Source organism: Ctenopharyngodon idella, chromosome 15, assembly GCF_019924925.1.
Source record: "Ctenopharyngodon idella isolate HZGC_01 chromosome 15, HZGC01, whole genome shotgun sequence".
In the NCBI taxonomy this organism is placed as follows: Eukaryota; Metazoa; Chordata; class Actinopteri; order Cypriniformes; family Xenocyprididae; genus Ctenopharyngodon; species Ctenopharyngodon idella.
Genome location: NC_067234.1, coordinates 17,187,169 through 17,208,013, shown reverse-complemented (window position 1 = coordinate 17,208,013; position 20,845 = coordinate 17,187,169). Strand labels below are relative to the sequence as shown.

The 20,845-nt window shown below is 39.9% G+C and overlaps 1 protein-coding gene across 2 annotated transcripts; it reads right to left on the bottom strand.

The window, feature by feature from the left end:
* Positions 1-992: 992 nt before the first annotated feature.
* akap1b (A kinase (PRKA) anchor protein 1b) lies at positions 993-20,845 on the bottom strand. Of its 2 annotated transcripts, none has more exons than XM_051862020.1 (11): positions 20,670-20,845; positions 13,346-14,904; positions 9,355-9,488; positions 8,441-8,567; positions 8,217-8,344; positions 7,729-7,906; positions 7,498-7,648; positions 4,283-4,350; positions 4,122-4,195; positions 3,966-4,031; positions 993-3,663 (listed from the first exon to the last, which is right to left on the bottom strand). In XM_051862020.1, the coding sequence occupies exons 2-11, from the start codon at positions 14,877-14,879 to the stop codon at positions 3,601-3,603; spliced, it is 2,523 nt and encodes an 840-aa protein (XP_051717980.1). In that variant the 5' UTR covers positions 14,880-14,904; positions 20,670-20,845; the 3' UTR covers positions 993-3,600. The 2 variants fall into 2 exon arrangements, with proteins under 2 accessions (XP_051717980.1, XP_051717981.1); XM_051862021.1 differs by lacking the exon at positions 20,670-20,845 and adding an exon at positions 19,820-19,984.

The window sequence follows — 20,845 nt, the reverse complement described above, 5'->3', positions numbered from 1 at the left end:
GCTGAATTTTCAGCATCATTACTCCAGTCTTCAGTGTCACATGATCCTTCAGAAATCATTCTAATATGATGATTTGATGATCAAGAAACATTATATTGATGTTTGAATAGAAAGTTAGAATATTTTAGAACAGTAGTGCACAGACAACTTTATTTTCATTTTTGGGTGAACTAACCCTTTAATGTCATTAATTCCTCACGCTCATGTTGTTCCACACCCGTAAGACCTTCGTTCATCTTCAGAACACAAATTAAGATATTTTTGATGAAATCCGATGGCTCAGTGAGGCCTGCATAGCCAGCAATGACATTTCCTCTCTCAAGATCCATTAATGTACTAAAAACATATTTAAATCAGTTCATGTGAGTACAGTGGTTCAATATTAATATTATAAAGCCACGAGAATATTTTTGGTGCGCCAAAAAAAACAAAATAAGGACTTATATAGTGATGGCCGATTTCAAAACACTGCTTCATGAAGCTTCGGAGCGTTATGAATCTTTTGTGTCGAATCAAAGCACCAAAGTCACGTGATTTCAGCAGTTTGGCGGTTTGACATACGATCTGAATCATGATTCGACACAAAAGATTCATAACGCTCCGAAGCTTCAAGAAGCAGTGTTTTGAAACTGATTTAAATATGTTTTTAGTACATTAATGGATCTTGAGAGAGGAAATGTCATTGCTGGCTATGCAGGGCTCACTGAGCCATCAGATTTCATCAAAAATATCTTAATTTGTGTTCTGAAGATGAATGAAGGTCTTACGGGTGTAGAACGACATGAGGGTGAGTAATAAATGACAGAATTTTCATTTTTGGGTGAACTAACCCTTTAAATATCCTCTAGATACATTTATAGTCTATTACTTACATTTTAAATTAAGCATTTAATCATAAGGCATTATCTTCAGAGCAAAAGACTTTGGTTTGTTTGGTACAGTATATTACAAGCCAAGCCACAATGATTTCATAACTAAAATAAGACATTAAATGTTTTTAATAACTTTATTCTCTTTTCAATAGATCTGTACAACCAAAGAATCAAACCTTGTAATGAGTCTGGCAAAAACTGACCTGTACATGTCTATGCAGGAATTCTTACACTCATTTAAATAATCAAATGATTAATTATCTAGCTAAGCAAACATTGCAAACCATTCCTACCAACAGAGAACAAATGAACCGATTTTGGAAGGTGGAAAAAAAAAAATGTTCCCTTTTGCTTCCTACACTCGCTCCAAGTGTTTTACAAAAGTACAGTGAAACATCTTATATATATATACACACGCTTGGACAAGTCTAAAGTAGCGTGATTTCTCATTACACAAGAGCGGGTAGGAACATGGATGCGTACACATTTGAACTGGTGGTAGGAAGCCATGTCAGTGAAGATATGAGAGTATGCAGAGGTTAACTGGACTTGATCAATACATAAACCGTAAAACAAACACAGACCTAAAGACAGAACAATGAAACGCTTCGAATCTGAGGTCGGTGTGGTTCCTTATTCATTCCCCTACTGTAGTGCAGATATACCTACAATGGGCCGCGAACGTTCACACAGGTAAAGTACATCAATGAAAGAATGGGACTAATAACTCTCCTCGAACACAAAAAGGTAATAAATGAAAGCTCATACCTGAGATGAACGTAAGAGAGTACATAAACAAGATCTTGTGAGGGAAATGTTACAGAAAAACCTCGCAGCATAGTGGAAAACCGTGTAATTCCCCTCACAGACATCTAAAACTGCTTTCTTTCAGTCGACGTTACTTTCCGACGCTGTCAGTTACTTAAAGCTCAATACTTAAGTGAGCAGGGTGTAATATCGTTTCAAAATAGAAGTGTAAAAAAAGAAAATTATTTCTGATTTTGTCCAGAATTTTTCTGGAAAAGACAAATATATGAAGTAACGGGGAGCTTTTATTTATTCCTGACACTGTGGACAATTTATCAAGAGCATTAGAAGCTACCTGCAGTGCCAACAATCAAAACTAATCAAACCAATCATAACTGAACTAAAAGCATGGAAATTTCCTATGCAAGGACGCCCTTAGACATTCTGGAGTCCAACAACATTAGTTTAGCAATAATTCAGCAGCAGAAAAAGGGACGAGCCTTGGCCAAAAAGCCATTAAACAACTTAAAGAGCATGACCAATGACAAGATACAAAAAAAAAGGGAATATTAATCTTTGTGGCATTATACTTTAACAAATTATACAGTGATAAAGCAGACCTAATTACATCCCATGTAAAACCAACATAAAAAAGAGCAATGGATAAGGCTTAAAGCTTTACTGCAAGACAGGTAGGTGTCTCGACAGCTTCTCCTAGGAGCCAATTGGGTGGGTTGTTGGGATTGGACACAGTTGTAACATGTTATTTACAGAATGCAAAGAGACATTAATGGCAACGTGTCTACTAGTCGTGATGTTATTGCGAGAATGATCTTGAGTGAGACGAAAGCAAGCAGCCCATCATACTGATGATAATGCGACATGTGACTTAACGTGCTTTTGGAGCAGAATTACATGCATACAAAAACACACAGACCCATTGAATGCAAATTATCCACCCAGAAGGGAAGTGCCCCGCTGTCCCCATCACGCAGTAGTGTTCTGGTTTTTGTAGTCGTTCTTTTAGTGTTTCCACAGATATGAATTAGGCGTACAGGCCCTTTTGTCATCTACTGCAGCACCATTCAAGCTCTAGTGTCCCTCTAGGGCTGAAGACTCAGTGTAGTCTTTCCTAAAAAGGCCCAAAGGTCAGGAGGGCACAGACGTCTCCTGGATTAACAGAATCAGTGAAGTAAATGAAGTGATGCTTAGTGTCAGGCCTACTGATGTTGAAGGCAGTTGGATTCCTACAGATCCAGAGTGTGGTGAAGAGGGAGGTCACAAGATGGGCTGAGTATTACCCTCTTAAGGCCACACTGTTGTACAGACAGACATCGAGATGAAGGACATGGAGCTGTGGTCATGGATTCCTTGCCGGACTGTACAGAGACCCACCTGACTGGAAAGTGAAACACTGGGACGAAGCTGTGATAACGTAAATGCAAACATGATGTCTCAAGTCTCAGGATTACATCAGCAGCAACAACACTGAGTCTTAACTGCACCATGGTTATCTTCACAAATGTACTTTTTTATTACTACAGATTTTTCATCCACGGCATGATGATCCAGTCTGTTTTGTTTTGTTTTTTTTTGTGCTGGAAGGAGTCTGATCGGACGGAAAACATGATTAACCTTTATTTAGTTGCAATATTTAAATTTACAGGAGCACAGAGTCAAGAAAACCTCAGTCCTTGTTGGTTGTTCAGTCATTTTTTTCTTCCTTTCATACAGTTCATTGATTTCTTTCACAAGGGGATAGAAAAGAAAAAGAAAAATTGGAAAAGGCAGGATGGAGGGGACAGCAAACCAAAAAAGAAATTCCCAGAGCCAGTGACGCAGACTTCAGGTAGGAGGTGGTGGAGGACACAGTGGGGTGAGGAGGACAGGACCTGCTGATATTCATGATGAGTGATGATAATTAAGGGGCAGGTGGGCCACGAGGTGAGTGAGGAGAGGAGAGCGAGGGAGCTCTGGAGGATCAGAAACTGTCCACCCAGGTGCCATAACCTCGCTCTGCCAAAGTGCGGTTGAGCAGGACCAGCTACAAAAAAAAGGAACCAAGTATCATCATGTTATTCATGCGACTCATTATTGAAGACAAATGTGAAGCATGAAAGACGACCCTCAAAATGAGGGTACAGAACTGAGACTGACCACAGTTTCTCAATATTTCACAGTTTTAACCATTACAAGGGTTAGATTCTGCTCAACATCCTTTTGTGTTCCAAAAAAGAAATGAAAACATACAGGTTTGAAATTTGAGGGTGTGTTAAAAAATTATAATTTTACTTCCTTTCCCATTATTAAATAAATAAAATAAAAAAATGATAATGATAATTTTACCTCCTCTCCCACCATGTTCCACATGTGTACTAAAGGAAGTCCTGTATTATTGTCGTAGTTGGTGACCTATATGAGAAAATTGCCCATTAAATGATCTGTTGGTTTAAACAGCATTAACATAAATGTCATCCATTAATGAATGATTTAAAGACTCACTTGTGCCAGCATTGGAACCCCTCTTGTCATCTCCTCCAGCGCAGAATTGGCCTCTGCTGAGAACCGATCCTCTCCTAATGAAGATGTGAATAACAGTGAGATCCAGCTGGGACGAGGTGATGAAAAATTCAATTTATAAGATTTAAAAGAACAAGGCAAACCTGGAAGTGGGGCAATGTTGTCCAATAACACTTCTGTTCCTTGGAAAGGTAATGTCACAAAGTCCGACCTGAAAAAGAAAGTTAGGTGGGTCCACAGCAGAAGACTGATAAAAAGTTAAAAAAACACTGAAAAAGATAATAGTATATAAAGGTGGGAGGTTGATCATGATCAACTTTGATTTCAACCAATCATATCATATATTGCCATCATAACTGCATAAAAATAATGCAAATTACCTGTGTTTCTGTATAACATTTTGTTATGGACAATGCATGTTTACTTCAGTATTAGGAATAGGGCTGTCAACATTAACACACATGATGTGATTAATTCAAAATCCTTAATGCGTTAAAATAATTTAACGCAAATAAATTACTGAAGCATGTGTAATTGCGTCATTAACGTAATTTACGACATGCGGTTAGATGATCTTCAAAGTCAGGAGTTTATCATGCTGAGCATCTACAATGGTGCAAGCACTTATAACCGTAGATATGTATACGTAGATGCCACATTCGACTGCTCCTGACACATCGGTGCTCCGGCCATATTGGAACGGTCAACATGTAGTCACTCACAGTAAGAATCAAAGATGCCACAACATTGTGCAACTTCTCGAGATTTAAATTCCCAAAAAATGGCATAACCTTTTATAGGTGAGAATGTGTTAGTTGGTGTTTTTATATGTATTAACTCAATGTTACAGGGTTATAAACTATGGTAACTTTTTAGTGCTGTGTTAGCTGACGCCTTCGTCCGTCTTGTATCGTGTTAAAGGATTAGTTCACTTTCCAATTAAAATTTCATGATAATTTACTCACCCCCATGTCATCTAAGATGTTCATGTCCTTCTTTCTTCAGTCGAAAAGAAATTAAGGTTTTTGTTACAAGTATTCCAGGATTATTCTCCTTATAGTGGACTTCAATGGTCTCCAAACGGTTGAAGGTCAAAATTACAGTTTCAGTGCAGCTTTAAACGATACCAGACGAGGAATAAGGGTCTTATCTAGCGAAACAATCAGTCATTTTCTATTTTTTTTTTTAAATGTATATGCTTTATATAAACAAATGATCGCCTTCCAAGTGCTTCCGCCAAAACCGCACTTTCGTATTCTTCAAACAGCTTACGCTGAATGTCCTACGCCTTCCCTATTCAACTTAAAGAACGGTTCATTCAGTTCCGTTTTTCCGCAAGTAGAATAGGGAAGGTGTAGAACATACAGCGTAAGCTTTTTGAAGAATACGAAAGTGCGGTTTTGGCGAAACCACTTGGAAGGCGATCATTTGTTTATATAAAGCATATACATTTACATTTTTTTAGAAAATGAATGACTGTTTCGCTAGATAAGACCCTTATTCCTCGTCTGGTATCGTTTAAAGCCCTTTGAAGCTTCACTGAAACTGTAATTTTTACCTTTAACCGTTTGGAGACCATTGAAGTCCACTATATGGAGAAAAATCCTGGAATGTTTTCATCAAAAACCTTCATTTCTTTTCAACTGAAGAAAGAAAGACATAAACATCTTGGATGACATGGGGGTGAGTAAATTATCAGGAAATTTTAATTGAAAAGTGAACTAATCCTTTAAGGCGGGTGCACACTGTGCGATTTTGGCTACGATTTGGTCAAATTTTGAGAATCCTAAAAGATTTCTATAATCCTAGGCAAAAATCTGTAGTCTTTGATCGCTAGTTTGACATGTTCACCGACAGCCGATTAATGACCGTTGCGATCAAATTTTACCTCCGATGAAATTCTGTCAGTGTCAGAAGATTTGGCGCACAGCCCTGCAGTGTGACTTCCCCTTCAACGAACGTCAAATTGTCTTCATTTTTCAATGATCAAAATCGTGATCAAAATGAACGCTAGAGATGTCTTTGTTAGCCACCATTTCAGTCCCCCGTGTAGTGCAGCTCACTGTCACCGAATGTGTGTGGCTTGATGATGTAAAACTTCAGACAAGTTTAAGTGCGCGTCCGTTTTTAACGCGTCTTGACTGTCATACAGTCTGACATATAGGACAGCTGAGATCCCACAGTGTGCACCTGACTTTAGTTTAGAAAAATCATTTGCTGAAGTCTATTGCAGATATAGATATTCATACACGCGCCCAACTACGGTTGCAGACGCACAGTCTACTTGCTCTTGAGTGTTGACGGACCGGCTTTGATTGTTCCAATATGGTGGATGGCAGAAATTTCTATTCTAACCCTTTAACTCAATTTCACTTCCGTTTGCTATTAGATCATTTTAAGCCGCTGAACTCTGGAAAAGTTCTCAGTCCAATTATCCAGTAAGCGAATTCATTCAAACAATCAGTCCAAAACAGCGCTAATGTAAAGAAAACGAGGCAGATTACATCAGAGATAGCAGAGAGAACAGAGACTCGTGTTGCGTTTTCAGTAAATTATTCATTCCAGTGTTTCACTTTAAAACACAAGCCCTGTCATATTCTGTGATTCTATGTGTTTTGGCTGGATAAAGCAAACCAGCGTCTCGCTAGTAAAGTTTTGATGTATGAGGACTGCAATCAAGGTAAAGACAACCGCAGAGTCGTACAGTAAGCGCAACTGAGTCTGTTATATTGATGCTCAAACAAACCATGTGTGTCCGAGTTCTCGATGCACTGATCGCACATTGTACACATTTCACTATATTCAGTACATTGTTTCCACACACATTCAGGATAATGTTTTCATTTGTCGTGTGTTTAGTAATTCTGAATGGATCTGTGTACTGTAGTAGGTAAATGCAGTCAGATCAAGGCGGTTGGTTTAGGGCTTTTTTTGGCATCTTCATGTTGTCCTGTTCGGTATTGCAACTTGACTTGTCTAAAATGTAAATGCTCTTTGCTGTCGCACTGTTATATTCTGTTTGTTTTTCAAGAGTGCTTTGGTGTGCATAATTGTATGAATTATATGGATTCCTTATGTCAGTTTTTGTGAGAACCACCCTTCAATCTGATGGTTTACTTTGCTGGATATAGCAAATGATGACAAAATCAACGTGTTAAACAAGATAAAATGGTTCATGCTTAATTTCCTAAGGATGCAATTAATCATGATTAAACATTTTAAATCTATCGACAGCCCTAATTAAGAACTTTAAAAAAAAATTAAAAAAAATTGCACCCTTTACTGTAGAGAACTCATGAGAGGGAGAGATGAAAAATAAAAATTATATATACATTATATAAAAGGGGGGTCAATAAACCTGATCTGTCGAAGGGTGTCAATTTTGACTCTGTCGTAGCCTCCATAATCAACATATCGGATTTCCACTTCGGTTGAATCTTTGTAGAAGGAGATGACCTGCGCTCGCCACCAGGCTCCATCGACAGCTGGGGCCGCACAAATCACTCCAACTGGAAAAGAGATGAGAGAGAATATGAGTAATTCTCTGCAGAATGAGGAATGTGAAAAGAGAAAAAGGGGAGCATCTTACCTTCAACAGGTGATGGTAATGGGGGAGTGCCGGGCTGTGAATAGCACAGGTACATCTGCTGGTCCAGACTGCGCAGGGCGTGGTACGTAGGGTGAGTGTGCTGCTGGACAAACAGGTGACCGGCTGATACAATGTTCACCACGATCACCTCCACTGTCACCCCATTGGGCAACAGAAGCTGTACCAGAAAGATCAAATGACGCACTGTTAGTATGTCAAAAAACAGGAATTATCTGATGTCTTTTTGTTGTTTGGTTGAAGTTGGATTTTATTTAAGAAACAGGACCAGAATAAATGCATAAAACCTTAATGAATCCAGTCTTACAGGAACTGTCCTATTGAATTTAATGTGATTATTTATGCAACAACCACCAAAAAAAATCCTATGTACAGTTAACACAAAGTGTTAGCAGATTGATGCATAAGAGTCAGAAGGTAGCTGCAGAAAACGGATAGTATGCAGGAGAGGGAAAAGGATCCAGTCTTACCCAGGAAGTCATGGGCAGAGAGGGCAGCGTTAGTGGTGGGGGCGGTGGGGCGTACAAGTTGGTCAGGTCCAAGTCTTTAAACTTCTTCCCAATCAAAGCTAGCGCCTTATCTACCTGCTGCTGGGTTCCTAAAAACCAACCAGAACAAAAACAAAGAGGCTATGGCTTTCAAAGAGGCTATGGCTGAACTGGAAAAGTATGGCACTTCAGAGAGACTGACTTACCCTCTATATGACAGATCTGAAACTCTTGAGTGTAAGGCAGGGTTGAAATGTAGATCTTAGCACCAGAGCTCTGCTTCAGGAAGCTCACATATCGCCCTTGTTTGCCGATTAGCCGTCCCACTAGATGCTACAAAACCAGAGGAGAACCACAGATATAGACAGGTTTTAATGAGTTCATAAATAAAGCCATGCATTCATATGTCACTGGCCATTGTGTTTACAAATGTTGCTCTGTGCTTTGACATTTAGGCTGTTCTTACACTTGGCATTAACATGTGATCACCGTGATCTGATCAAGCAGATCAGACCGTTAGCTAACCAGGACACGGCACATTTACATTTGTTCATATTCAAGGGATAGTTCACCCAAAAATTAAAATTATCTCATGATTTACTCACCCTCAAGCCATCCTAGGTGTATATGACTTTCTTCTTCAGAGATATATTTAAAAATATCCTTAGTCCTCCAAGGTTTATAATGGCAGTGAATGGGAGAAAAAAAAAAAAGTAATCCAAACGACTCCAATGGGTTAATAAAGGCCTTCTGAAGCGAAGCGTTTTTGTAAGAAAAAAAATATCCATATTTAAAACTATATAAATTAAAATAACTAGCTTCCAGCGGACAATCTTACATTGAGATCTGATCACAATCGTCCTCGACTATCTCTGGACCGGGACACACTGATCGTATAACATTCCAGTCAGAAGTGCATTTACACATCTTTTCAACGTGTATGTGGACAACATCCGGATACAGGTCGCATGTTAATGCCAAGTGTAAACGCAGCCTTAGATAAAGTGTTGTTAGACAACATGCAATGAGTTTTTCTTAATTCTAAAATGGTTTTAGAAAAACTTTTGATTGATGGAAGTAGAATAATGTGGATCAGAATCAGGGTTTAATGGAAACGCACCTTTGGCACCTCAATCTCCCACACAATAAGCTCTGAGCTCTGTGACTGACAGGTCTGGCTGCCACTCAGCTGGCCGTCTCCCACCCCCAAGGTGGAACAGCTGTCCACTGAATCCATGCTATTCACATCTGAACCTGTCGGGGGAAAAAAAACACATGTCAGCTGTGTCAAAGTATAAACATGTAGATTAATTTCATTTATGTCAGCAAATTTGAAAAATTGACTTAGTTGATTAAATATATAGTCAATTTACTATTTTCAAAAAAACATTTGCAACACCTTAAGATTCACATTGGTTAAAATGAATAAAGGTATTATATATATATATATATATATATATATATATATATATATAAATAAATGACATGCATAAAAAAAAAAAGATATTAATAAATAAATACATTTAAATAAAGTTCTGCCAACTGAATAAACCAATCAATATTACCTGCAACTATTCCTGAGATGATCCTCATCTCACTGAAATATTATATATAGTATTATGTGTATAGAGAGACACAAAAAGGTAAAATGTAGAAAATAAATTCAAATAAATATATTTAAATAAATGTATAACATGAAAAAGGTCTGCCATCTTAAAGAAATCAATAATCACCTGCAACTAATCCCAAGATGATCTGGATATAGTAAAAACTATTGTTAGCATAGTCAGAAAAAGAAAATGGCATCCATTCCACACATTCTCCCAACAACATTACTGCAACCCAAATCAATGACTTTAAGGGGGTCTAAACAGACCACTCTTTAACAGACTGAACGCAAATGCCTGCTTAGCCAGGTCATCACTGTTTGCTAAGTAACCATGGGGTAACAATAACAAACACAACTAATACAGATGACAAGGACCATTGACAAACAAAACAACCAGCCTCTTCCCTCAGGACGAAAAGCACTGCAGCTATTGTTCTTGATTTATACCATTAAAGAAGTAAGCTTGACACTTTTCCTACTACTTGACAGCATCAACAATTGCCCACTTACTCAGATTTAACTAATGGGAAAGAAGCATCGAGGGTCTGTTACATATTCTGCTTTCATTCAAGAGAGGACGGGGCTGAGACACTAGGTGCTGCCAGTCTCCACATCTTTCTCAGGTCACAATATGGCAGGAGAAGGATCAGAGAGCAGCAGCTGGTGTGGCAACACCTCACAAAGGTTCAGGCAAATCACTCACACACCCCAGACAGGTGCTTCCTGTCATCAAATCAACAGAAAATTACTCACTCTGCCTTAAAATACATACATTGAAAATGGCCAGTGTGCCGGTAGCGCCACTTTCTGGTAAAAACATCTGTTGAACAGCCTAACTAATAACAGACCAACATTTTTAGCACCTGCTCTGAAGTTTAAAAAGCAAGACACCACTGATATCCATGTAAGGAAGTTGCTGTAGTAGGGAGCGTTGTGCTCATGTAACATTCGCTGTTTGGGAATTTGAGCATCTGAGGTTTCCAGAGAGTCTATTCACAGTTTGAGAGGTATCCTTGACTCAGGCTTTTTTGCACTACTACATCTGGCCAAATGTCAAGAAGAGGATTGACACTGGTTGGATTTAAACACAAAAACAAAGCCAATTGAAAACAGTGAGTATGTCAGTAAATGGTGCCAATCCTTCATTTTGATGCACAAGTAAAAATGTTTGACACTATGCAACATAGGTCTACATGGGGAAAAAGCAAACCTAGATTGCTCTGCATTATGGCTCGTTTCCACCGAGTGGTGCGGTATGGTTCAGTTCAGTACAGTACAGTACAATTCAGGATGGTAAACCCTGATCTGGCTTGTGTTTCCACCACCAACAGTACCCTTATTTGATAGGCGTGGTGTATGCCGGAAAGTACAGACACTGTGCTGAGTTGTCACGGGAATATCCCAGCTGAAGATAATGAGGAAATTACGCCGCTCCCTTTGCCAAGTGCATTCCAAACGGCTACATACGGCACGCGCGTGCCCTGCTCACATAGGGGTGATCACTTCCATTTGGAATTTGCCCCGTGAACCGTTCGGTACGAATACGCGTACCGTTACACCCCTACTAGGTACCCCAACAGAAGGGTCCGAAAAAAGTGGTACGGTTCAGAATTAGGGTACCAGTCACAACTTTTGACAATGAAAACTGCAAATATTGCGTACCGTACCGAACCGTACCGCTCTGTGGAAACGAGCTATTAATGCACAATAAGTGTACCACATCCCACACTATTAAGCAAAGCACAATCAAACAATCTCCCAAGAGGGAGCTCATGTGATGTGTGCAATACTTAGAGATGCTTTGAGACTGCTGAAATGAATGGAATTCATTGTGAATGTGAATTCAATCTCTTTTAAAATTAAGGGACTTGTAAATAAAAATTGTCATCTTTTACTCTCCCACATATTTCCAACCTGTTTTTTTTCTCCTGTGAAATTACATGATATTGTAAAGGATGTTTCAACTGTTTTATCCATATAATTATAAAGTCAGTCAATGGGTCAAAAACAACAATGGACCCCATTCTGACCTTAACTGTACAGACAAAAAGACATTTTTTAAAATATCTTGTGTTCCACAGAAGAAAGCCTGAGGAATGCTGATTGACCAAATGTTGCTCATTTAAAGTGGTCATGAACTGCATTTTTTTTTGTTTCCTGGGGTGCACTTATAATAGCATGATTTTTACATTAAAAATGGTCATAATTTAGAAATAAAAGGCATTTTTCCTATCCTGATTTTAACGCTCTGTTTTAAGGGGCGTGTCTGCTGCGCGACTTCAGTGTAAACGCACACTGCTGTGATTGGCTGACATCTTTGCAATATGAAAAAGCTAAGTATTTCATGTGGAATTCTTTTAAAAACGTACTTTTTTACTATTACAGTTCTCAATGTTTGTGAAAAGTGTTGATTACAGCATTATATTTAGATCATGGCATGAAAGGTTGCAGTGATGAGCATGTAGCCGATCACAGACATGTTGACACGTGCAGTGATCTCTTCATTGTAAGTCGATTTCTGCACGCTAATATGCTTTTATCATAACTAATGCAAACACAATGTAAATAAGAGATTCGTTGAATCTAACAGGAGTTTTGTCGAGTGTCTAGAACACTTGCACTGTTTGATTGACAGCTCCTGCGATTGTAAAGGGAGCGTTATTTGATCGCTTTCTACATATATAATTTTATTATCACAGTTTAAATGACAGATTATTTTCAACCTACTAAGAGAAACAATGTGAAGTTGACTGTTAAGTCACTGGTTTGATTTACTGACAATAAACGATTTTGAGACAAAAACATCTGACTGTAGGCCTACATTAATCAGTACATATCAGAAATCACTGGTGATTTTGGTTAGACATATACAGGTTAATCCGTACATATCAAATGATCTGTAACAAAGCAATAGTAACACTCCCATAAGTGTGTTGCGCCATTCCTGTCGGATCCAAAATAGAAGGCACAGCATCATTTTTTTTTTTATTTCAGGCTCTCTGGAAATCCAATGCAGCTGTGTTTTTCCACAACCTGGCACTGCACAATATTTTGCAGTCTTCAAAGGCATGTTTATTGCTTAGTTGCTCGATCCAGTGTTAGCGTCACGTCTGTTATTTACCTACTACTACTTGTTGTGCTCGAATCAGTGGGCGGGGCTACTGAACTTTTCTTCACCAACCCGGGAAGAAGCTCGTTGTAGTCCCTACCAACTGTTTGTTGTAAGCAATTTCTATAAAAGAAAATATCTCTCTTTGCATTAAACTTTGAGTAACCAAGGACCCCATTAAATAACTGATTATGCAAACTTGAGCAGTGTGCAAAAGTTATATTTGTATAGCTTATATTGTATTATCCAACACATCTACAATTGATTCAAGTGTAAATCACTATATTTTTTGGCTCCCACAGAGGAAAGTAAGTGAAAAAGTTTTGGAATATCTTGAGGCTGAGTAAATGACAGAATTTTCATTCCTTTAAGCCCTTAAGAACTTAAACTCACCTCCTGATTGGTCAGCGTCTACCTCGCTAGTGGTGCCATTCCTAAGGCCTGTTCCATTCAACCGTGCTGCTTCGCAAACTGTAGCAACGTTTTCTGCGGTAAGCGGGGACTCCTGAGGAGCAAGACTCTCCTGCAGTCCATCTCCATGACCCTCTGAGGCCCTACAAGTCCCTGAAATTTGAATGAGGTCCTCCTTGCTTTCAAACACTGTCGAGGACAATCCCGTGCTGTGGAGGTCCTCACTGCTGACGCCATCCTCAGATTGGCACGTACTACATCCTGAGTCCTCAACCAGAGCTTCCTCTGCCTGCAGCTTGGCCAAAACTGGCGTTGACTCCAACTGTCCCCCAGACGGCACAGTCAGCAAGGCTTTTTCCTTCTCATTCTCTGGCATCTTCCAGAGCGAAGGTGCCAGACAACCGTTGACAATCTCTTCCGCTATCTGCGCCGCCCGAGACTCTTCACTTTCTGTACTTTCAGGAGGTACACACGACTCTACTTCCTTACCATTTACAGCCGGCGTGCTGCTGTTGGCCTCTTCAGGGCCCTTGCTGTACCGGGACTCACAGCTGCTGACCGCCATGACCTCCTGGGTGGCTGCCGAGATGACCTCAGTGATCAGCCCCGCCGCGAGACGCTGGAGCTCCTGCATGTCTGGACTGGTCTCAGCTGGTAGGCCCAGGTCTCCGTTTTCATGGTGCTGGGCCTCCGTGGAGCTTTCTGAGAGGGGTGTACTGGTGGAGTTGGGGAACGAGGTCAGAGTCAGAGGTGTTTTTAGACTGCAGGTCTCCAGCAAGACAGTCTCACCTTCCACTGAGGACGCAGCAGAGGCCAGCTCAACTTTTGAAATGTCAGCTGGCAGATTCTGAGCACAAGTTAGTACCGAGGTTTCAGTGGCCACCTCTCCCTCAGGTTCAGGTCGCTCTGCTTTAGCTAGCTCTGCAGGACGCTGCCTAATTAGTGGTTGGTTATCGACCTGCTTCTTGATTGAACTAGTACTTGCTAGATCTGGCGGTAACTGGCTTGAGGGTTTGCTGTCAGTGGCGGCTTCTGGTCCTTTGTGATGAGGGCTCTCCTCCACTGTTTTTGTTGGGGTTGAAGATGACACAGGAGTCGACTGCCTGGTGGTCTCTGGGTGGGTTTGTGGGGGCACTGATTTTGCACCGCTCTGAGGAGCATTTAGCTGTCCACTTGCCAAGACAACCGGAGGGGCGCCAAGAGCCTCTCCCGCAGTGGCTTTTAGCACCGGCGTGTGAACCTCCGCTACAACTTCCTGCTCAACAGGCCTGTGCTCTTTGGCCTTGACTCTGTCACGGCTGGTTCTACGGTGTGTGCTGCTAGCTGCAGGGCAGCTCTTGTCAACCATCCCATTGCTGCCCTCTCCAGAGGAGGTCCGCAAGCCCATAACTGACCCCTCCTCACTGTCGTGGCTGGTGATTCGCTCTTTCTTGCGGGAGATGTACCACCACCAGCCTATGAGCGCCAGCACTCCAGGAAGCGTATACGGAACAAAGGACCGGAACCTCAGTGGCATCTCCTCTAGACCCTAGCAGCTACACCTGCAGATCAAGAAAAGAAACAAAAGTTAGTCAAAACGTGTCAAAGCAAGACTTAGCACAGCAAATTACAGTGCTGTGACATGTTGAACTATAATGGACAGAGCATAAACTTGACATACTCATTAAGCAGAACTATTCTATCCTAAAACCAAAGTTAAAATGTACATAAAACAATTATATGTATTACTTTAACATAAAAGTACAGTTTATCAATAACCACAAATCAAAATTTAGTATTGAACCATTACTGATGTTGAATCTGACCTATTGGTAATCCTGTTACCCATTCTAGTATAAGTTATTTTTTCTTTAATTTTAATGTTTAATGAAAATAAAAAACACATGAGAGTTTAAACTATATTTAGATATGCACCCAAGATTGCAAACCTCCTAATAAAGATAACAAAACCAATATTTTTAATATTAGCACAGTCCTTAAGGATCACAACTAAGTCATTTTGTAATAACCAAAAGACTAACGACACAGCTACTTAAATATTTAAATGAATAAATGGACACGAAATATCGATTTTTGAGTTGAAATATTTTATTTTGCAAGAAGAGATCAGAGTGATATGGGACATTAAGCATTTCTAGCTGGGAACCAATTGCAAACATTTGACCTCAGACAGACCAATCAGAAATCAAGACAGATGTGTAATAAAAGGTTTTATTTCTGGTTTAACATGTGTTGCCTTTGGGAACAAGTGAAAGAGTGGGTGACTCATCCTCATCTTGGGAAATTACACCCTGGTCACTCATTACTAGCTCACAGTTATATAAGACGCATGGGCATTAAATCTTGCATTGAATTATACACATATGGATAATAATATAGCATGCAATTAAAAACTGCATCCTTCCAAGACAACAGATGAGATACAATCATAATGTAAGCAATCAATCAACAGGAAACTTTACTAACATTGCATTCCATACAGCATTGTTTGCAGAACTTTTGGTCAGGCAGCGTTACAGTGAGAGAGGGGAGACTTCTGGGCAGCCATGCTGAAACTTCAGGGACAATATCACATGGCTGACATTCAACCTCAGAGGCTGCTGGGAGCTACGTGCCATGTCTACCTCACTGCTTGAATGGGAGGGGCATCCTTTCAGTTAAAAAAGGACATTCGTGCATGCCTTTCCATCAGGGGAGCAGCATATTCCAGTCTCCAGGAGGAACACATATACAAACCCCTCCCATTCACTCCTGTACATAGTAACCAAAGATAAAGGGGTTTCCGTTTCTCTTCAGCCTTCAGATAGTGTTTCAAAAAAACAGACTGCCAACTGCCTCTCTGACTGTCAATGAATAATGACTACAGCATGTAGCATATGAACAAATACACTGCAAGAAATCAAAGTTGGTTTTGAATATGCTAAAATGTTTTGAAAAACAGTAATAAGTACAAAGCCATGTCTTGAACATGGGGGGGATGCAATGCTCTTTTTCCTATAAAGGAATTAAATAAAGGATTTAAAAAAAATTTAAGGGGGAAAAAAATAAAGAGTGTAAAATAAATAGAATTTATTGTAATCAATTTGAACTATTTGCAATTTGGCCATTTCTAATTATTAGGAGGACTTGATGACTACAGCCCTGTTTAAGAACCATGGTAATAGCATCTGAAATCATTTTTTATATCCACCTTATTCTTGACTAGCCTACTGCGTTTCGAATTATGGGTTGCACTTACAGTTTGGGGAACTTCTATTTAAAAGGCTGAAATGAATCGGTTTAAATCATAAGGTTGCCCTACAAATAAAGCTTATCTGTCAGTTTGACTGAATGAGCCGTCAATTTTTCTTTCACATCATGAGAATAACGTAACGCTTGGTATTTTAACGTAACATGTTATAACAAGAATATCTATGGCAAGAGCTCTTTTCAGTCGCTGCTCTCTATCCTCGTGATTATTTTCTTTTGTCCCTTTGCATACCGCTGTAATAGTATGAAAAACGACAACATATACTGCACATTTGTGGTCCGTTCTCCCGTTATAATTTACGATATATCCCATTAATAATTCACTGGAATGCACGAAGAATCTCTTGTTTTTCTCCTCAAAGCCTCACGTCTCTTTCCAGGTTTGTTTTCACAGGTAAATACAAATTCATGGGGCGTAGGAATAAGGTGGATAAAAGGTTCTCATGCTATATCAGCGGGAACAAAGTCAAGCATGCCGCCATATCATCAAAGTTGTAGCAGTCCCTGTGAAATATCTTTACCCATGAAATATTATTTGGAGCCTTTGTACAGCATTGCAAGAAAATAAATTGGGTCAAATTTTGGTCAAAAACTAGATATAACCCTACTGAGTGACAGCATTAAAGAGGTAGTTCACCCAAAAATGAAAATTCTGTCATCATTTACTCACCCTCAAGTTGTTCCAAACCTGTATGAATTTCTTTGTTCTGCTGAACACAAAGGAAGATGTTCGGAAGTACAGATCTCGCCCCCCCATTGACTACCATAGTATTTATTTTTACTTACTATGGTAGTCAACGGGGGGGCGAGATCTGTTTGGTTACTGACATTCTTCCAAATATCTTCCTTTGTGTTCAGCAGAACAAAGAAATTCATACAGGTTTGGAACAACTTGAGGGTGAGTAAATGATAGCAGGGCTCGACAATAAGGACTGCCCGATGGCCCGGGGCCAGTGTGAACGGTCATTTGCCCGATCGGGCCAGTGCTGTAGGGTGTGCGATATATATCGTCTATGATATCGTAACTGTTGATTTAATGATCTGAAATTATAGAGTATTTCCCTCACTTTACAAAAACTAAACAAAACACTCATTGAGTGCATGTATGCACTACTACGTGACGTAGTCTAGTAGGTTAGACTAGTGCGCATGCATATTTAGAGTGTACACATTTACTGCGTAACAGTCTACTGAAATGCCTTTAGAATGCATGACCCTGTATATCTGTCATATTTATATAATTTAATATAGTTAACCAATATTAAACAAAGAGCTCCGTTTTTCTCCAAATATCAGCATGATTACAAATGTGATATTGATTTTATACAGCGTACAGTTTAATGAACAAGAACTTAATATCAAGTGACTTACATTTTAGACACCAAATCGCCTGTTTCGCTCTATTTCGCCAATGAAAATAGTTCCAAAGTCCACAGAATTGTTTTGCGTCTCTGAGCAATGCTTCCTGAATGAATCAGCCGTTTGAATGAATCGGTTGAATCTCAATGACTTAACAGGGACTTGCTGCCACCTACTGGCGAGTTTCATGTTTAAAGTGTCTTTTCATTTTTAAAATAATTAACGTTTTATATTTCCAACATTTCAAAACATTATTTATGCATCTGTAACTGCTCTTGACTGATTAACTTTAATAAAGTTTAATCTTTAGCTATACATTAGATTACAATTTCTGTACCTGAAAATCTCCTATTTAAACCTACATGAAAAACTTGACAAGCACCGTTTATTACATTTATATGTTTGTTTTGTTGTATTTATTTTTGCTATTACTCATAATTTGATTATTTGTTACTATTACTTTATTTGTCTAACAATATTTAAAATTTAAGTGAGTTAATCTAGTAGCTTTTGGTTTATTAAGGTTACATGTATCAAAAACAATAACGAGCTTATTTTATAGGCCCATTTTCTTTTACTTTATTAATTTTTTGTTGTGGGGAAAGTGAAAATTTTGGCGGGGCAAGTAAAAAACAGAACCACTGGCCTGGTCGGAAAAAAATCCTTAGCGTTGAGCCCCGGATAGAATTCTCATTTTTGGGTGAACTATCCCTTTGAGTTAAATTTACAATGCCGTCACCCATTCTGTTGTATTGCCCAACCCATTTCATACAAAACCCATGTTTTGATGACTAGATTGCAAACCGCTTAGAAAATGAAAACTTTTAACTTGACCTTCTGAAACTGAAAAACATCCCATTAAATAAAACGAAAGAATTTGCCACAAACAGCTTCCAAACACCAAACAAAGACATTATTGGTAACATCCATGACCCACTCTCCACAGCTATAACTATTCTCTCTGCTGAATGAAACTGTGATAGTAATAGCTATGGAGAGCTGGGCTGGTCATACAATCCACGCTATATAATCATAATATTAATACTATACTGTCTGTTAGCGCTATCAGTCTCGAGAGCACGTTTCAAGTAGCCACGCTAAACTACAGTCACGTGTTACAGTTTCTACACAGTAAACTGATTCAGGAAGACTGTGTTCACCTTCAGCATGAGGTTAAATAAACGCTCGCCGAGTTAACGCGCGCTGTCATATCATGGCCTGAGCGCGTGCGCGAGCGGACCATAGAAAGAGACCCGAGCGCGTGCTGCACGGTGGCTGTTCGACCTTGGGGAGGTGTAGAGATAACGGAGAGGGCACCGTGGCTAGTCGTTCGCGCAACACGTTACATACGAACCCATTGATCGCAAGTAAGCGGCTTACTAGTGCTGCTGCATTCAGAATACAAAAAGCGAACCTCTGAACCCTCCAGCACGCGCGGTGATCGTTACGCGCACCGGCTGCTGCTGGAGAATCACAGGAGAGCCACAAAAGTGACGTGCGCGTTTTACCGCACCGGCAATGCAGCGAAAGTCAATAATATAACACGACATAAGTGTGCGAGACAAATATACACATTGCGCCAGATGTCTGCGAGGTTGTAATGCATGCTGCGTGTGTTAGCAGTCAAGCTAACTGTTCACTGCTGCTATAAGGAGTAAAGGGCGAAATTAGTAAAATATAAAGCAGGAGCTTTCAGTTTATGACAGCAATGAAACACACATAACCGAGGTCGTTAAATAAAGCAGAACACGCATAACCAGTTAGTGAGGTGATGCTGACCTACAGTGCGCGTGGTAGGCCGCTGAATGAATTACAACCCAATGCAGCTATTCAGTCTGAAGTACTGACCGCTTCAAGTATCTGGACTTTAATACGATTTCACCGGGGTAACCCTCCACCAAGTGCTCGTTCAGAGAGGCCCTGAATTATCCATGAGTTCACAGAAACCGCTCGTCCATGTGGCACAGCTGAATGAAGGTGTTGAGTTGACTTTAAGGCGCAAAGACAAGAGAACAAAGCAGGAGAGCGTGTTTTCCCTGTTATTCTGCAGAATGACCACACAAATTACAATAGCCTTAAGTAACATTATACACTGGATCTCGAAAATATCCAACTTACAACTCCCTATTGGAAAATCCAGATTGCTAACGGGTATGAACAGCAACAAATCAGCTACCAGCTTGTCAACCTAGCCTAAAATGGTCAAGATAGTTTGTGGAACATCTAACCTGGTCAACCAGCTATTTAGTAACTTAAAAAAACAGGCAACTTGTTCCAAAACACGCTAACTCCACTGGTCATAGCATCTGAAGGTGGTCAAGCTGATTTTTGCGATATGGTACCTGGTGTACTAGCTAACAGTAGTTGCTTAATTAGAAGAAGTTAATTGACGTGCAGGACTACCATCCATTAGGAATGAATTCGGATCTGACGACTGTTAGCCGCTGTAGCTAAAGCGTTTTGGATAGCGGATAGCACTGGCGCAATGTCAAACACACACTGTCGAACCGATGAAGGTGGAAATCGTTTGTCAAGATTAGATGATTGAATTTGAGAAGGTTAATATCTGACTAAGCATAGCACAACAGCAGACGGCAGGACTAATGAAGAGAGGCGGCTAAAATGGGCTCCCTCTTTGCGGTATACGCTTCACCTATCAACATATGAGGTAAAACCCGAACCCGCGATTTATACTCACCGTGTTTATGCGTCCCTCGCACCGCCACCGTATAATATTAATGTTACGTATTCAAGGCCCAGCACAATCCCAACGTGTCCCCCCGCTTCGTGTGTGTATGTATGTGTGTGTGCCTCTTGTCTCTCCTCCCCACGTGTTGACCGTCCGAAGGCACGCTCTAAAAACAGAGACTCCTC

What these genes read in the sequence shown, in the direction of transcription:
- akap1b (XM_051862020.1), bottom strand. Translation starts at nt 14,879, where the DNA reads ATGCCACTGAGGTTCCGGTCCTTTGTTCCGTATACGCTTCCTGGAGTG. An exon ending in TCAGATCTGTCATATAGAGG is followed by an intron (nt 8,345 to 8,440) that starts GTAAGTCAGTCT and finishes GTTGGTTTTTAG; the next exon opens with GAACCCAGCAGCAGGTAGAT. An exon ending in GGGTTCCAATGCTGGCACAA is followed by an intron (nt 4,032 to 4,121) that starts GTGAGTCTTTAA and finishes TTTCTCATATAG; the next exon opens with GTCACCAACTACGACAATAA.